Source organism: Orcinus orca, chromosome 12 (assembly GCF_937001465.1).
Source record: "Orcinus orca chromosome 12, mOrcOrc1.1, whole genome shotgun sequence".
NCBI lineage: Eukaryota > Metazoa > Chordata > Mammalia > Artiodactyla > Delphinidae > Orcinus > Orcinus orca.
The window spans coordinates 2,695,493-2,713,431 of NC_064570.1; the positions used below are offsets into that span (position 1 = coordinate 2,695,493).

The 17,939-nt window shown below is 55.8% G+C and overlaps 1 protein-coding gene across 5 annotated transcripts in view; it reads left to right on the top strand.

Moving 5' to 3' along the window:
- The window catches only part of RPS6KA2 (ribosomal protein S6 kinase A2), a 359,802-nt gene that overhangs the window by 309,831 nt on the left and 32,032 nt on the right, over positions 1-17,939 (top strand). For all 5 annotated transcript variants that reach the window (XR_007470469.1, XM_049695209.1, XM_033403996.2 and 2 more), the window contains 2 exons: positions 9,472-9,536; positions 17,224-17,326. Coding sequence is in view for 4 of the 5 variants with exons in the window: in XM_049695209.1 (XP_049551166.1) it covers positions 9,472-9,536; positions 17,224-17,326 (168 nt within the window). In the remaining variant the exon portion in view is untranslated. The remainder of the gene's footprint in view (positions 1-9,471; positions 9,537-17,223; positions 17,327-17,939) is intronic.

Genomic DNA, 17,939 nt, shown 5'->3' on the forward strand with positions numbered 1-17,939 from the left:
CTTTGCATAATTGCTATACTTTTTAACCAGTGAGTGCCTGTACAGTTCTTTGTGATATCTTATCCCCCTCCTGTCTTTTCCAATTGTGGTAAACTACACATGGCAAAAAGTGTATCATCTTAACCGTTTTTTAAGGGCACAGGTCAGTAGTCAAGTACATTTGCAGTGTTGGGCAGCGTCAACACCATGCATCCACAGAACTCTTTTCATCTTGCAAAACTGAAGCTCTGTCCCCATGAAACAAGAAACCCCCACTCGCACTCCCCCAGCCCCTGGCCCCCACCCTTCTGCTTTCTGTCTCTGTGTTTTGACTCGCCTTGGGGCCTCACGTCGGTGGAAGCGTACAGAATTTGGTTTTTCGTGTCTGGCTTATTCACTTAGCCTAATGCCCACGAGATGTATCCGTATTGTAGCAGATGTCAGAATTTCCCTAATTTTTAAGTTGAATAATATTCCGTGGACGGGTGTACCGCACTGTGCTCATCCGTCCTCCATCCGTGGACATTTGGGTTGACCCACATTTTGGCTGTTGTAAATAACGCTGCTACGAACATGGGTGTGCAAATAGCTCTTCAAGACCCTGAGTTCCAGAAGTGGGAGTTCCTGGATCCTGTGGTAATTCTATTCTTAATTTATTGAGGAGCCACCTGACCATCTTCCGCAGGGGCTGTGCCCTCTTCCTAACTGTAGAAACGTTCTGGACCATTTTAGCCTCTCGAGCCGGCATGGCGGCCCATGTCTGGAACCATCCACTGTGGTGAGGTGTGAGGACAGAGGAACCCTCGGCGGGAGGTGCTTTTGCCCTGATCTTTCCATACGTCAGTTGAAAATGTCTGTCAAAGTAAAGCACGTTCTCTTCATCCAAGTAATTCCACTTCTGGGACGTTTCCTAGGACGTAGTCGCACAAGTACCCAGAGACATACGGGATGTTGTTAGTGCAGGAAGGAGGGGAAGAAAGGAGCCCACGTTCCCACCACCGACGGACGGTTCAGGGAAGCGGGGTCCATCTACCCGGGAGGTGAGGCAGGTCTGCACCACTGGCTCGGAGATGCGTCTCAGCCAGAAACGAAGAGTTAAGGAAAAATAGCAAATGTCCAGAATGATCCTATTTTTAGAAGAGAGGGAGGGAGGTGAGCAAAGAAAATTTCTGGAAACACACAAGTAGCTGTTAGCAGCGAGTGTGGAGGGCCGGGTGGGGAGGTGAGCTTTTCCTTTCACCCCAGACACGTCAATAGTCTGATTCTTTAATCAATAACACACACTCGTTTTATGATGAAAAGCCTAGTTTTGTAAAATTTGGTTTTGAGAGAAACACGGGATATTCAGAGACTCCTGTGTGGTGCAGGAACGCATCCTTGGCCTCGGAGCTGCCCAGACGGGCAGATGGCAAGAGTGTGGACTCGTCGGGGGCTTGGGGCCTGGCCTGCCTTCCTGTCGGCAGATACTAAGGGCCCTTTAATTAGGAAGGAGAGGGACGATGTATATGTGACCCAGAAACACACACCGGTTCCCTGATACTTTCCAGGCTCTGGCGCTGGGGAAACAGCGGAGCAAAACTGTGGCCCTCGTTCTCATGGGGCCTCTAGGATGGTAAAAGATGGGGCACACAAACACCCCTCGGCTGCCATGAGAAAGAGCGGGGGGAGACCTCAAGGGACAGGGACCGGGGGGGGCTGCTGGAACGTGGAGGGAGCACAGACGTGAGCGGGGGAGGGAGCTAGCGAGGAGCCCTGAGTGGCAGCACCAAGCAGAGGGGCGGGATCCACCCCCAGCAGGTACTTGCTGGGCGACCTTGAGCAGATGGCTGCCCCTCTCTGTGCCTGCTTTCCCGCCCTGTGAGCTGAGGGTGATAGCAGAACCTCTTCAGAGGGTTGCTAGGAAGACGTAAAGAGCTGGACCAGTGCCTGACACGTAGGAAACACTCTAGTGTGTTTGACAAATAAATGCATAAAAAAGCAGAGATAGGGCTTCCCTGGTGGTGCAGTGGTTGAGAGTCCGCCTGCCGATGCAGGGGACGCGGGTTCGTGCCCCGGTCTGGGAAGATCCCACGTGCCACGGAGCGGCCGGGCCCGTGAGCCATGGCCGCTGAGCCTGTGCGTCCGGAGCCTGTGCTCCGCAGCGGGAGAGGCCACAACAGTGAGAGGCCCGGGTACCGCAAAAAAAAAAAAAAAAAAAAGATACTAGCCCAGTGGAGCCCACAGAAGCATGGAAAATGGCCCATCCACGACCAAAGATTGCCCTTCAGATAATTTCTAAAGTGAATTATCATAAAGCTTTCCAGGAGTTATGGACCATCCTGCAGCAGTATTTCATATCCAAGATGTCCAGACTCACATAAGAAGAAATTATAGTCGGAATTATTGCTCACCCAACTTGACCCGGGTCAGCCACTAAATTTAATTGCCTGAAAATCTTTAGCCTTAAGGTGGGGAAATTATGTCGAGTAGATTAATCTTGGTCTGCACAGGGAGCTAGACTGGGAGGCTGGGACTCTTCCCCTTCTGATCGCCTTGAGCCTTGTTCACAGGCCATTTGGGGAGTTCGTCAGTATCAGAAGGCCTCACCCAAACCCCGGTTCCTCACGTAGATCTGTGGTTTAACCACGTTACCTTCAAATCAGCCCAGATCTCTGTCTCTTGACACTTGAACTGTGCAAGAGACCTGTCTGTCCAGATTTCCCCTCTTGATCAGGACAGCGGTCATACTGAATCCGGGGCCACCCTGCCCCAGTGTGGCCTCATCCTCTCTAATCACATCTGTGACGACCTCGTTTCCAAGTAAGGTCACGTGCTGAGGTTCTGGGGTTAGGACTTCACTGTCTGAATTTGGAGGATCACAGTTCAGCGCCTCCGAGAGGGTGTCCACAGCATCTGCAGTGGAAGAAACGGCAGAGGTTCTCACTAATCACATCTGCGACGACCTCATTTCCAAGTAAGGTCACGTGCTGAGGTTCTGGGGTTAGGACTTCACCGTCTGAATTTGGAGGATCCCAGTTCAGTGCCTCCGAGAGGGTGTCCATAGCATCTGCAGTGGAAGAAATGGCAGAGGTTCTTCTGCTTGATGTCACACGCTCGGCAGGTGACGAGACCGAGGTCCTCGCCCCAGATCACCTGCCCAAGGCGGCATGGCTGCCGAGGCTAGAGCTGGCCTTTCCCCCACGTTGTCCCCTTAAGATGCGTTGCCCTCACCCAAAGCGTCCGAGTCAAAGTCTCCAGCCCACCGCTGACGGCAGTGTGCCCTGCTCAGTGAAGTGCCCCATGCACCTGTGCCAGGTGCTGGTGACACACAGGTAGAGGATGCTGCCGCGTGGGAAACACAGCCGTGTGGGCAAAGAGGCCAGAAATCTCGGGTAGAGATCCCCCCGCCTTTCCCCTGCAGACCTGAGACACCTGAGGAGCCAGCCAGAGGGAGGCCCCTCCTCCGGGCAGGACGCCGGGGCTGAGGGGTGGGGGCAGGGCCAGGGCGGTGCTGGAGGGACAGACAGATGGAGAAGGCAGACAGGCCCCCACCCGGGCCGGGCCTGGCAGGGCTGGGCGGTCAGTGGAGGGCAGGGAGGGAACGGGTGGTTTTCCATGCCGTGAGTGGAGAGATTTTACTGAAATGGAGTCAAATTTGAGTGTATTTCCACCACGGTGGCGTGTGGACCCGGCAGCTGGAAAACTGGATTATTTGGGTTTCGCACTTGATGGAAGCAGGTGCAAAATGCCCGCCCGGCAGGGCTGCCTGGGACGCTTGGGCGGCATCTGCAGGCTTGTGCGTGTGCTGGGGAGGGGGCAGTGGGGGGCGTGAGCTCTGGGCCCGAGAAACGTCACGGGCGCAGTTGCAGAAGCGGAGAAGACTAGCACGTGAGAGCACGCGTGCCCTCCAGGCGGCCTGGGTGGGGGGCTGGGAGGGCAGGGCAGGCGGACCGGCCTGGGCCAGGCCGGGGCTGCGACGTCCCCCGGTCGGGACCCTCGGAAGGACGCGGCAGGCGGAGCGCGGCAGTCTTGTTTCTCAGAGGATCGATCGTTCTAGTCATGAATTAGAGAAAGACCCTCTTGGGGCGTCTCTAGCTCACCCCTGTGAGCATCTGTAACTTAAGTCCTGGACATGCTGGACTCCTGGGGGCACACGGGGCAGAGGTTAGAAAGGCGTTAGACGTGCCCGTGAGCATAAAACAGCGCATCCGGTAAACTACTGCTGGTGACTGGAGAACGCGTGTGGGCGGGGCCCGTCCACTCGCCCAGGGCTTCTGTTTCTCGTGTTTCCATTTTCCGTTCCAGACTCGATCTCCAGAGGGTGTGCTCTCCTGATCTGACTTCAAACACAGTCCGCTCTGGGCTCCAACCATCTCATTCCAGTCCCACGGGCATCGCTGTGACCTCTTGTAAAGGGCCAGCCTTTGACGGCTTGGTCAAGGCTGAGCGAATGCCCCAGCCCCTGGCTTGGAGCTGCTGGTCCCAAGCCAGCCCTGAGGGTGCTGCCGGGGCCCCGCCTCAGCCAGCAGGTCCCAGGAGACACAAGCCACGCCAAGCAAAGATTTTAAACAGTAAATGAAATTTCAAGCTGATCGACAATACTTTAAGACTAAAAATGTGTAGATGATCTATAAGTGATTGAGAAGCGAAAAAGCAGACCTGGTGTTCAAATACGGGGTGGTTATGGACTGGCCTTTAGGGGTGTGCGGGTCCGGTAGACCAGACCCACACAAAGTGTGCAAGGAAAAGAGCCAGACGTGAGTTTATTCTGAACATGCCCAAAAGAATTAGAGAGGGACTCTGTGTGACTCTCAAACGACAAAAACAAATATTTCAACAGAGTCACAAAGGGTCCAGGGATTAAACATTTCCCAAAGCTATCTGTGGGCAGGAAGATTCAAGCAAAACATTTTGGCCAATCCCCAAACCTTTTGGAGATGATTTACTGTGAAAGTGGAAGCCCGTTGATGATTAAGCCCAGGAGGAAAGGAACGGGGTCGCCTCGTTAAAAATGTGAGGTGGAAGGGCTGCAGGTACCCAGGGCCGTAGAACAGGTCCCAGCCTCAGGCACAGCACTGCGTTTTCCAGCCACGTGCCGGTGGAAGACAGTTCCAGTGCGATGCAAAGCTACCCCTCGACCAACGCGGAGAAACCGAGACGGGGGTCCAGATACAGAGGTTCAGGAAGACAGCCCAAAAGCGTTTGGAACAAAAGTAATTAAATGTTCCTACACCAGAGAATAAGCATGAACTCTTGAATCTGCTGCCCCAGTGAACTCTTTCTGCGTATTTGCCAGGCATTGGGGATCTTAATCGAGACTCGCCAAACTGCATAGAGAGAATGCTGTTCTTCCGTTCTCCGTGTTTCTGTCCATAAGTACCTGTTCTTGTCAATTCTTCGTGAGCCCGCCTCTTGGGGACAGAGTGAGACTTGAGTGCATTTGGTGATGATCCCACAGCAAGTCAGCCGAGACTCAGAGACAGACACAGACACAATCTCTGGACTGTCCCAGCTCGGACCTCTGCTCGCTGCCGTTTGTCAAATGTATTAAACAAAAAGGAATTGTCCAGCACAAAGTAGACTCTTTTAACATGTTTCAGGAGAGGATAAATGGAACTAGAATCCAATAATGACCCCATGTGCCCTAGGAAGGTTGACAAAGGCTTTAGAGAACTCTGTGCAGAAATTCTTTCTCTTTTACGTTTTCGCCTCTGGAACACCTGGAATTTTTGAGTAATAACCAAAGTGTTAATTCGCTCTCGAGTGTTTGTTGAGGCCTCGAAGCACGAACGTGGTGCAAAATCTCACTGCAGTGGAAGAACGAAGATGCAGATAAAAATGTTCTGAGTAGGCGCCCGAGACAGCCCAGCTGGAACCAGCAAACAACTGTAGCTACACCAACACCCGTATTTCCTTTCTGTTTTACTTCATTTTGATTCTTGCAGAGCATTCTTGCAAATGACAAATGAGCATGAAATGCAGTGGGTACAAAATGCAAAGTAGATGTTTCAAAGCCACACAGTCAGTGAGTCACTGTACAGGTGCCTCTCCCTGGGCTCAGCGTGTGAGCAGCAGCCTCCCACCTTAGACTAACCCACAGAGCTTCTGGCAACGCAACCCGCGTTCACCAAAAAGAGCGGAAAGAGGTACAAATCAGAGGCGGTTTTTCGTTTCTCTTTAATCGTCGTGGCCAGAAGCCTTTTTCAGTCCCGAGCTCTGGTCTCCATCAAAGGAGGGCTGCACGCAGGTGGGCGCGAAGCCAGACTGTTCATTCTCGACATCTTGTTCCAGCAGCCGCTTGGGCACCTGTGGAGGGCCTCTAGCTGGGGATGCTCAGGCTGAGACCAGATCTCCGGACTCAGGTCAGGGGTTTACACAGCAAGGGATGGACACGGACATCTGGAGGGTCCTCAGCGTGAGGTCCTCAATAAAACTGTTTCTCTCTACTCATAACAACACTCCTGACACCAGACGTGTGGGGTTTTCCACACCAACTGATCCTCCATTTCTCTGTAGACACCGACTGTGTGTCCTACGATTCAGCTCAGTTCCGGCACTGACCACCCAGAGTTATCTCGGACCCCAGGGTCAGGGTCGCTCCCACCAGACACCCCATCTCCGATGCCAGTCCCAAGTGCCAGGTTGTCCATGTGCTTCCGGCCCACCAACTGTAAACCCAGGGTTCCCAAGACCCCCTCCTCAGCTGTGATAGTTCACGAGAACAGACCACAGAACTCAGGAAAGTGCTTTAGTGAGTTACTGTTACCAATGTATTACAAAGGATGTTCTACAAGATCAGATGAGCCGCCAGATGAAGAGGTGCATAGGGCGAGGTCCACAAGGGTCCCCAGCCCAGCCGCTTCTGTCCCTTCAGGGTTTGGGGGGAGCCACCCTCCTGGTTGTTCACCAGCCCAGAAACTCCCCTAACCCTGGTGTTCGGGTTTTGTTGGAGGTTCCATTATGTAGGTGTGATTGATTCAATCCCTGGCCGTTGGCGACTGGACTCAGTCTCGGCCCTTCTCTGCTCCCTGCGGTTGGGGCGTGTGGGCGAGTTCATCAGACGTGGATGAAAGTTCCAGGCCTCGTCACGGGGTTGGCTCCGTCTGTAGGGTCTTTCCACAAGTCACCACATTAAGACAAATTCAGGTGTGCTTGAGAGGGGCTTATTATGAATGACAAGAGATGCCTCTTTCATGCCTGGAGCCATTCCAGGAGCCAGTGACCAAAGCCAGACATCAAAACAGGAGATGCGGGCTTCCCTGGTGGCACAGTGGTTGGGAGTCCGCCTGCCGACGCAGGGGACGCGGGTTCGTGCCCCGGTCCGGGAAGATCCCACATGCCGCAGAGCAGCTGGGCCCGTGAGCCGTGGCCGCTGAGCCTGCGCATCCGGAGCCTGTGCTCCGCAACGGGAGAGGCCACAGCAGTGAGAGGCCTGCGTACCGCCAAAAAAAAAAAAAAAAAAACAGGAGATGCTTCCATCATTCTTACCACTCAGGAAATTACGAGCGTCTTAGGAGCTCTGGCCAGGAGCCTGAGACAAAGACCAAAATATGTATTTCTTATTATATCCTAATGTCTCAGGAGAAAGGCCAAATTGGATACACACATCGGGGTGGGGTTCTGGGACGGGGAGCGGAATCTGTCTTCCGGTTCTGCTCCTAAACTCCGGTTTGGTCCTGGGCACGTTACCCAGCCTCCATCAGGCTGGTTCCTTATCTAGAGAGTAGGGATGGTGCCCAGGGCACTGGGTATTGGCGGCATTTAGCGGGGGAAACGCCTGTGGTGTGTCAGCCCCGCGGCACTTCCCCGTGTCCCTAGAGGGGGAAATTCCGGGGCTGACAGCTTCCTCCCCTTGTTCGTCCATTTGCGTACCAAAGTGACGATCACCAGGTCACCGGAGTCCAGCGTGGTGACAAGGCCAGGGGCTCCTCTTTCCCAGGGTGATGGTCTGGCCAGGCTTCCCCAGGGAGTGGGAGCTAGCTGGGCCCTCGTCCACCTAGAGGTGACCCCGATGCCACGGGCAGCTTCGCGCCTCCTTTTCTGCCCATGTCACGGCTTTGACCAGGAAACAGGGCCGGAGATGACAACAGGAAGCCATGAGCCCACAGTGGGCTGTGTCTCCCGGGACCCCCGGCGTCCGGGGAGAGGGTCCTCTCGCTTCTCAGGCTGGACGGCAAGGCCGGGCAGGGGGCTCCGCGGTGACCACGGCGGCTCGGGGGGCCTCGCGCTGTCCTCCACACCTTCCTGCTTCCGGCCTCCCAGCCGCCTGCTTCCCTCCCGGGGATGAAGGGGGCGGCTCAGCCTAGTGGGGCAGATGCGGGCCGAGCCTCTGAACGGGGCGGGGCTGGGCCCCAGCGCTCGGGGTGCAGAACCGGGAAGCCTGTGTGGGCCTCACACAAGACCTGGTCGATTGAGACGCAGGACCCGTTTCCCCAGACAAAGCCGGAGCAGGAGTCGCCCGGCCCGAGGCCGCCTGCCACCCCTTCCCGCATCTGCGCTGCTTCCCGGCCCCTCCCTGACTCACCTTCCCATCCTGGAGAAAACGCAGACCTCATGGGGCCTTAGGGCTTGGCTGTTTGATTTTCGGTTTGGGTTTTTTTTTTAATTAATAGAGTTATTTTTAGAGCCATTTTAAGTTTGCAGAAAAAATGGAAGAGAAGGTACAGCGAGTCCCACATGCTCCGTCACCCCCTGCACGCAGTGTCCCCTGGCGTCAGCTTTTGCTGATTTGATGCGCTTGTTAGAAGTGGTGAAGCAGTATCGGCACGTCGTTACTACCTGAAACCCGCGGTTCACATCAGGGTTCACTCTGGGAGGGGTAGCTACGGGCTTCAGCAAGTGCATGACGACATGTGTCTACCATTAGGTGTCCGAAGTCCTCTGCACGCCCTCACGCATCCCTCCTCCCTTGGGGCTCAGGATTTCACATAAGCAACAAGCCAGGGAGAGATTAGGCAGAAGGAGCCGGCGAAGCAGCACTGTTTGTACACAGTGTCCAGGTGACAAGAAACCTCTGTCTCGCGCAGGCCCAGGTGGACACAGGCCACCTCCGTCTCTCTCCAGGTTCCCGTCCTGCTAGAAACAGCCTCTCCAGGCCCTGGCTTCCTTCCCCTTCCCTGTAAGCTCCAGAGCAGCCATACAAGGCTCTCTGCACTGTAGCCTCCACCCTGCCCTCGCCTGCGTGTTCTCATCCTCTGGAAGGCCCGGCCTGATGCTGGCTCTGATGGAGACTGGGATGGGCCTCCGCTTCCTTGCCCAGGTGCCCGGGCATCCCCACACCTGCAGCAGGAGGGTCTAGCCTGCCCGCCCCCCTCTCTGCCACCTCACCTGGTCACAGCTCTGCAGGGCTGAGTGGTGGCCGCTATGGGCTGTGAGGGGGCAGCTGGCAGAAGAGGTCACAGCTGGGGCTCCTTCCCCCTGGAGGGCGTCAGGACCCCAGCCCCCTCCCTGCTGCGTCAGAACTGCAGTCACGGGTTTGCTCTGATGCTCATCTCTGCTCTGTGGTCACGGCAGGTGCTGGCCTGGACGGCGTGGAGGAGATCAAGCGCCACCCTTTCTTTGTCACCATCGACTGGAACGTAAGTTGCAGGCCAGGGTCCCGACTGCACAGAAAGCACAGGGAGGTGGGGCGGGGGAGCCGGCAGCTGCTGGTACAAACCCGAGGTCAGTATAGACCCGTCACCTGGGGGAGCGCGCTCCCTTGGGGGGCTCTGAACGCGCAGGCATTTCCCCGGCGCAGACCAGGGACCGCCACCCCTTCCCTGCGGCTCCAGGCCTGGAACCCCTTCCACACTTTCCCTGGGCCCAGCAGAAGGCTGAAGGGGCCCCTCGGCCGCTCCCGGGCGGCACGGAGCTTTCAGTTTGGGGCCTCTGGGCGCCCAGATTCGGTGCTGCTCCCTGCCTCTAAACGGGATCACGCCGCACTCAGCAGTCCTGTAGATGTTGCTGCAGAAAAGCATTGTCCAGACCAGAAAAGACAAAGCTGTTCGGGACGTTTGTTAAAGACATAAAGAAGACTTCGCTCGGGGGGCTGTCGAGATGGCGTGGGGACCACTGCAGGCGGGTAGGGGGTCCAGCCGTCGGGAGAGAGATGGGGCTCAACTCCGAATACAACAAGGAAGGAGGGGGCGTGTCAGGGGCCAGAAAGGGACTGAGAGGAAGCACCAGGGTAAGGGGCCTCCGGCTAAACCCACCGACCAGGAGTCTTGCTGAGCCGGGTCAGGGTCAGGCCTGCTGGGGAGAGCTCAGGGGCCCGGGCAGGTCGGGTCAGAGTCAGGGGACGTCGCCGGCTCCGCGCTGCCGGATGGATGTGGACTGCGCCCCCCCCCCCCACCAAGAAGGACCCCGGGTCCAGCGCTCCCAGCCGCCCGACTGGACGCGGCGTGGAGCTGGACGTCGGCTCAGAAGTTCCCGACTCTCACCTCCCCGGCGCCCGGCTGCTGGCTCTGCGGGGGAGGGTCAGGGCGGGCGGCTCCCGGGGCGCCAGCCGACCACCGGGCCAGGCTCCCCGTCTGGAGGCGGCAGGCCTCCTCTGGGAGCAGGTCCTTGGTCCTTTCCCACTGCGTAAGCACAGCTCTTAGCTGTGGGGTTTTCTTTTCCTGAGCTAGGATTTGACCAGAATGTTTACAAAGTGAAAGTCTCTCTATGCTGCAGAGGGCAGTGCCCGTGTCTGCCCGCCCCCCTCCCCGCGGAGTGTGGGGTGTCCGCGGCCTCGGGAAGGGGTGGCGCCTCGGCTCCGGTGGGTGGGCAGGCCCCGCCCCAGGTCTCACCTCTGGGGACATTTCCGCACAAACGGCACGTAAAACCCGCTGCTCGCCGAGCTTCCCAGCCTCACCCCTGCAGCCTCTCCTCCGCTCCCCACCTCGGCCCAGGAAGCACTCCGACTGGCAGCAGTTTGCTAACCTACTTTTAGATGCCGGTGGTAGAATATATGCACACACTTAGACTCGGTTTCAGAGGTAAGAGTAGAGAGAAACCTGGTGACTCTCTGGTGACGTGAGGCGCCTGGGAAATAGGGACGGCATCGCTGGGGCAGGGGCTGCAGTGGGAAGGGACCAGCACAGAGGGGAAGGAGGGGGTCCCGGCGGCCACACCGCTCAACACTAGAGCCTGGCTGGAAGGGGGGCCGTGGGCAGGTGCTGGGGAGATGCTCACCCCAGGACGGCGCCGAAGAAGGGGCTTGTCACGGGGGGATCCAAGTCAGCTTCGTGAGGTGCGTGGGATTTTCACAGCGCAGTGGCCCTGGAACGCTGCAGGCCGGGTTCCCGTGCGTTCCAGAAAGCCCAGGTCTGCGTGAGCGCTGAGCACGAGCTGAGGCGCCCGGCCATTTAGAGCAGCCCTGGTGCACGGCTGGGCCTGGCTCTGTGGTCGGCGCAAAGCCCCTGGCTTCCTGTACCAAGGAGGTGGTACTTCTGCGTCATGTCAGAGCAATCAGGCTGGAGTTAGGTTGGGAAGTTTCTTCCGTTGCTTTTAGCGTTTCGTTTCATTTCTTGTTGGTTTGGTTTGGTTTTTGAGAGAGACCCTTCTGACGCACTCAGACAACCTTACCTCCTGTCATTTCCATTCCCCGAGGATGACCAGGCAGGGCCAGAGGCGTGCGAGGATCTCAGTGCATCCCTCGCTCTGGATGAAGCAGCCAGAGATGGGGAGGACTGAGAGACCACTTTTGTGCGCATTGGTGTATTTAATGACTACCTGGGGCTTGCCCGTGTCAACGTGAGCAGGTGTCCGGGACATAACGATGCAAAGACACAGCTGTCCTCAAGCTGCTTCAAGTCCCGGGGGTGCAGGCGTGCCGTCGTCCAGCCGCGGAAGAGGCGTGCGGTGGGGCTGTCCCGTCTGGGAGGGGGTGACGCCGCAGAGATTTGAGGAGGATTGACAAGGGGGGGAGCGGGGGAGGGGGGGAGGGAGTCCTCCCAGCAAAGATCTCCTGGGACCGCAGCCTCGCTCCAGCCGCTCGGGCCCTTCCTGGGATGATGAGCTTTCGTCCTCTCCAGCCCCGGCACGAGCTGGTCAGCCCCGTAGGGGCCGCTGGGTCCTGGCCAGTGACCGGCCCCAGCTTTAGAAGGACGTGCACGGGATAGATTTGTCCAGATGCGCTCGTTCTGCTTTCGGCAGCTTAGATAACTGGAAACCACAGGGGAGGGAGACGCATTTGCAAAAACTGTTAGTACCAACGGGCCTTCCCACTGCCAGGCAGATGCTCAGAGTGACAGTGACAAGGCATCTCCTTGACTATCCGACTCTACCCCAGAGCCGGCCTCAGGATCCAGCTTGGGACATATAAGGATATGACTTCACCTCTGCTTCCTTCTGTGACCCAGAACTGCCAGCAGAAGTTTCTGGTTTTTTTAAGTAAATACCTGTCGTCCCGTGCTTCTCCCTGGGGTGTTCGGGTTTCCTGCTGGGGCAGAGTGAGTCCAGGGACACTGCACGTGGGGGGCGCTGCCCCGTTTGTCCTGCTCTGCCATCACCTTGTCCTCAGAGCCCAGCAATTAGCACCTGCCCAGGAGGCATCCTCCCTGAAAGCTCGCTCCCTGCGGTAGGAGAAATGAAAAATTACAAGTTAATTATAGACTGAAAGCCTCTGCAGCCGGTGATGGGAGAGTCGGGCACAGAAGCTGCGTTTACTTTTCCCCCGTGGCTGGAGCGGTGCCGAGAACACAAAAGTGAGCACAGACCCCAAATAAGCTTCGTCCAAGTTAATCACCCCGGGCCCCGTGAGCCGGGCTCCCCTCGCAGTGGGAATAACGCTTCCACAGCCAAGGCCCGCCCTGTAACTATGACGACTCATTCTTCCAGTCACTTTTATTAACGCTGGGAGTGTGCTTGTGCTGTTCTTTTTACTTTCTGAAACCCTTCCAAGCACATCACCGGTTGGTGGGTGTGAGATGGGAGGGATTCCCCGGGGGGAACTGAACCCAAGGCAGTGAGAGGAGTGCACCCCGTCCCTGGGCGACCCGGCATCGTGTGCAGAGCCCCCAGATCGCCGGCCGTGTGGGCTGGCAGGAGGAGAGTGGGGCTCCGGGCCGCAGAGGGGGGACCCCTCCGGTTTGGGTCCCGGGAACTACCCGCTGCTGCTTGGCATCTCACCGTGCGTGGGCCCCTTCCACGGCCCACTGGAAGATTGCTGTCGATCTACTCCCATGTTAAGTACACCAGGAGAACTCACCCTTCCAAGGAGCCGACAGGTGTCTTTGTTCAAAGACTTAATCGCCCTTTGGCTCGGGGGTTTTGTAAATCCAGATACTGGGGTTGGAGCAGCTCACGGTTGGGTCACCAGTGGAAGCAGAGCTCTGCACCTCGTGGACCAGACGCCCCAGATCTGCCCACGGCATGCTGCAGTCATGAAATTCTTCCTGTTCCTCCTCCTGTCCTGCCGTCGCTCTGCATCTGGATCTGCATCATTTCTGCGTTGCTATTTCAGGAATCATCTCTAACGGTGCCCTTTGCCTAATTGGAGCATGTTGATTTTGAAATGCCCGGAGCCAAAAGTGCCGGCAGAAAACAGACATTAGGTCTGTGACCCCGAACTAGAATCAGTCTTCTCTTCATTATCTCTTCAGTTGCTATTTTTATTTTGCTTCCTCTATCCTTCCCGAGTCACCTGAAGGTCTTTTAGGTATAAGTAGAATTTGGATGCACCTGCAGAGAGCATCCCAGCCTGTACATGTGCGATGTGAAATCCCGTTCCAGCGTTGCTACACCTTGCAACTTGAGATCATCATCCTGAGATCCTGGGACAAATGCCATGATTGAAGGTGACGCCTGGTGCATTTGGTCATGAGATCCCACTTTCCTTCCGTCAGTGTGGGGTAAATTGTTCCAGAGGCTCAGAAAGGGGAATCTAGGTCAGAACTATGCCTGCACCTCGTCAAGCTCAAAGTCCACAGAATACATCTGACTGTTCATTCTCCATTTGACCCCGTGCACAGCAGCGGACATTACAGAATGAGAAGCAAGGTCACCTTTTCCCTAAATCCTCAAACCCACTCCTAGGTTTGGACACCTGGAAAGAAAGAAAAAACATGTATAAGAATAACACATATTAGCACTTTCCAAAATGTTTATCCAGTAACAGGAAGACATTGACAGGCCTTTAAGACTGCAGCAAACACAAGGGTGTATCCGAAGGGCAGGGTGACCAAACACCCCAGGTGGCCTACACAGCTCTTTGCTGCCCACTTGAAACCAGGATGAAACCGCAACAACCTCCGGAGACAGAGAGGGTGGAGGTCTGGGGGCCGGTGGGCAGATGACGCTCACAGGCTCTGTCTCTGCAGGGACCAGTGTCGGGGTGAAGAGGGGTCTTCGAGAGGACTTCCTGCTGCTCTCCTGCAAGCCTTGGGAAGCTTTCTTCCACGCTGTGCCTCGGGTCAGTCAGGCTCTCCGTAGCTGAGGCACAGGCTTACAGAGGCGGTTTGGAAAATGCAAGGAAACACAGACATGTGCTTGCACACGTTGCCATGCGAAGCCAGAGGTTGTACACGCTGCACACCGGGTTCTGGGACTGGCTTGGTGGGCGTCTGGAGTTGGGATTCTGCACAGGGCAGGGTGGGGCAAGCGTGAGCCGGGCACCATCCTGGGCGGGCAACCCCGGGTACCACGTCCTCTCTCGCTTCCCGAGTCATCACTAGATACCTCAGTTAAAAGGGTGCAGTGCTCTCCACCCAAACTAAGTCCACAGCAGCTCACGGCCAGGGGACAGCCTGATTCCGACGAACTCTTCTCCTTATGGCTGAGGACTTGGAAGTCAGGGGCTGCGTCTTCTCCCAAGGGGTCAGCCTCCCAGCCAGGACCAGTGAGCTGCAGTCAACGGAGGCAAGTAGAAGAATCGGCCTGGGAGTTGGGGTGGGGAGAGGAACTGAAATGTATGAGCTTCAGCCTTCAGATGCAAAATGTCTCTCATTTGCATGAAATGACAACCAGTTCTGTGTGTGTGTGTGTGTGTGTGTGTGTGTGTGTGTATTGAGATACAGTTGACATATAACACTATGTTAGGTTCACGGTTTGCAAGGCAGAAGTAGAGACACAGATGTAGAGAACAAACATATGGACATCAAGGGGGGAAAGCGGGTGGTGGGATGAACTGGGAGATTGAGATTGACATATATACACTAATAGGTATAAAATAGATAACTAATAAGAACCTGCTGTATAAATAAATTAATTAAATTTTAGAGAAAGAGACAGCATGGGCTGTAAAAAACAAACCCCCCCCCCCAAAAAACTTGGTCATTTGTAAGCTAAACAACAAATAAACTGTTTGAAAAAGAAAAATAAAAAGTGAAAAAATAAAATTAAAAAACCATTATGTTAGGTTCAGGTGTACAACGTAATGATTTGATCTTTGCATTGTGAAGTGATCACTCCAATAAGTCTAGTTAAAATCTATCTCCGCACAGTTATAAGAGGTTTTTTTTCCTGTGCAGAGAACTTGCAGCACGGTCTTACGAACTGTAGCCACCAGGCTGCCCTGTGCACCCCCAGGACTTATTTATTTTATAACCGAAAATTTGCACCTTTCGATCCTCTTCCTTTCATTGGGTCCATTTCAGCCGCTCCAACCCCCCTCCCCAAACTCTCCCAAGCCCCACCCCACCTCTGGCAGCCACACGTGTGTTTTTATAATGGAAATCTCTCCTGTAAACAGATCCCCCCTCGTCATAGAAGCAGGAGTCCTGCTGCAGTGGAGATTCCCGTCCCTCCCCCTTCTCTGGGAAGTTACAGGAGGACTCGTGAAGGCAGAGGGATGAGGATGTGATTTTTACTGGATCAGGACATATATTTATTTAATAACCCAGCTCAAATATCGCTGGTGGGAGGGGAGAGCCGAGCCCCGCAGGCCAGGCTGGGCAGCATTTGAAGCGGGGTGCCGAGCTCGCCCCTGCTTATTAGACTTCCCCTGACAAGTGCAAGCATCAGGGAGGTGCATTCCCACCCTACTGGTGTGTCCGCGTGGAACACATCCTCTTTCTATCTGGAAAGGGTTTATAGAGTAACTCAATTCGTAATGACATCTCTTCACCCAGGGCAGGAAACGACCGAATAATGCTCCACTGAATTAACTCGTTTTTTCCTCCTCCGGTGGCTCCCAAGTGCACGGCGCCCCCCCCCCCCAGCTCCACATGCGCACCTGCAGCCCCGGCTGCTCTGAGCCCTGGGAGGGAGCCCAGCGGCCACCGGTCAGTGCAGCTGTTTGACGGCGCCTTCTGGAAGGCTGTGCTCTGGGCGGGGTCTCCCCTGGGATGGGAAGAGTCTGGAGACCCAGGCCCTCCTCCCGTCTGCCCCTTCGTCGCCCTTGACCCTGGAGGGGGTCTTACCTAATCTTAGCCTATTTCCTCGTCTGGAAACTCGGGTGACAAAATCTGCTTTACTGTGTTATTGAAAGATTGAGAGCGGATCTCCACAAGTCACTGGCTCCATTTCCAGACTCCCCCGACGGGGGGTGGGGGGGGTCCTGAGTCCAGACCTGGTGAAACAGGAGCTCCGAAAAGTGCCTGAGCCTGGTGTTTCCAGCCGGGAAACAGTCCTGGATCAGGACCCCTTCCAGCAGAAGGGGTCCTTGCTGGGCCTGCGAGGCTTGGAACAGTGCACGTGAGGGTGTGGCCTCTGCATCCCACCGAAGGCAGCTCCACACGTGGCCAGTTCTCTGGCTCGTGCTCGTCAGGCCCTTAAAGTGCACAAAAATGTGTAACTAAACCCAAGAGCCCGACGCAGCCCCTCGACTTGAGCAGAGGGGTCTGGACGCCCAAATTTGGTGGCAGCCGGAGTAGGTGCCCCAGGGAGGTGCACGGGCATTGGGGTGTGGGTGAGGAAGGACCCGGATGGGGTCTGTGTCCCCGCAGAGCAGGGTCCCGGGTGCTGGCTCCGAGGTCGCCGGGGCGGGAAGCACTTGCCAAGGAGCAGGGCTCTTCCTGCTGTTACCTGGGGGTGGGGCAGGGCATAGCTGTCCTGTCAGATTTTACTTGAAGAAGAAGATTCTGCTGCCCGAAAGAGGTTGAAAGCCATTGCCCTAAAATCAAGAATACTTAGATGTCCCCAGACCCTTTTCCCTCGAACTGTGGCCTTTATGCCTCTTTGTAAACTATGTAACTATTCTGTGTCGTATACAACAGATATCATATTTTGTGTGCGTTACTAAATGTGGCAGAGCTCTGGGAGGGGCTGCCGTGTGCTAGCACCTGATTGGCAGGTGGCACAGATGGGTTTCCCGCCCGCATTCTCCCTGCTGGCCCTCAGCGCCCTGTCTTGCTGTCCACGCAGAAGCTGTACAGGAAGGAGATCAAGCCGCCCTTCAAGCCGGCGGTGGGCAGGCCAGAGGACACCTTCCACTTCGACCCCGAGTTCACGGCGAGGACGCCCACAGGTGCGTGCAGGCAGGGAGAGGGGGGCGGGCCTGTGTGTCTTTCCCATGGCGGGTCCTCCAACCTGGCCAGGTGGGGACAGGCATCCAGGAGCCAGAGAGCGCCACGTTCAAGGGCCCTTCCATGGGATACAGTCCTCAGTCCTCTTGTTCCTCTGCTCGTAGTAAAGGCTTACGTGACAGAAACACTTATCAGTTAGCGCCCAGGTAATACCCAGCTGGGAAATTTCCCAGGTGTCTGTATCCCCCGCCCACCTCATGCTGCCTCTTGGCCTAAGTTGTCAATCCAGTGTCCACCTGTCAGAGGGACACACCCGGGCAAGCTCGAGAAAAGAACCTCAAGACAATGAGAATCTCTTGTTTGATTAGGGAGGGTTTATGGGAAGAGGGAGCCTGTCTGTTAAGTCTGTTAATGTGTGGACTACTGTTCTTATTCGTACCAAAAAACAAACACCTGTTTGAAAAGTTGCATCAGCTACTGTATCTCGGCACGGCAGATGGACTTGTGTACTTAGCCTCTATGATACGTCTTAAATTACTCCTAAGGTCTACCAAATTCAATCAGAACTGGTCAGCTCCCTTTAAAATTTGTCATTTTGTGATATGGATAAATTAA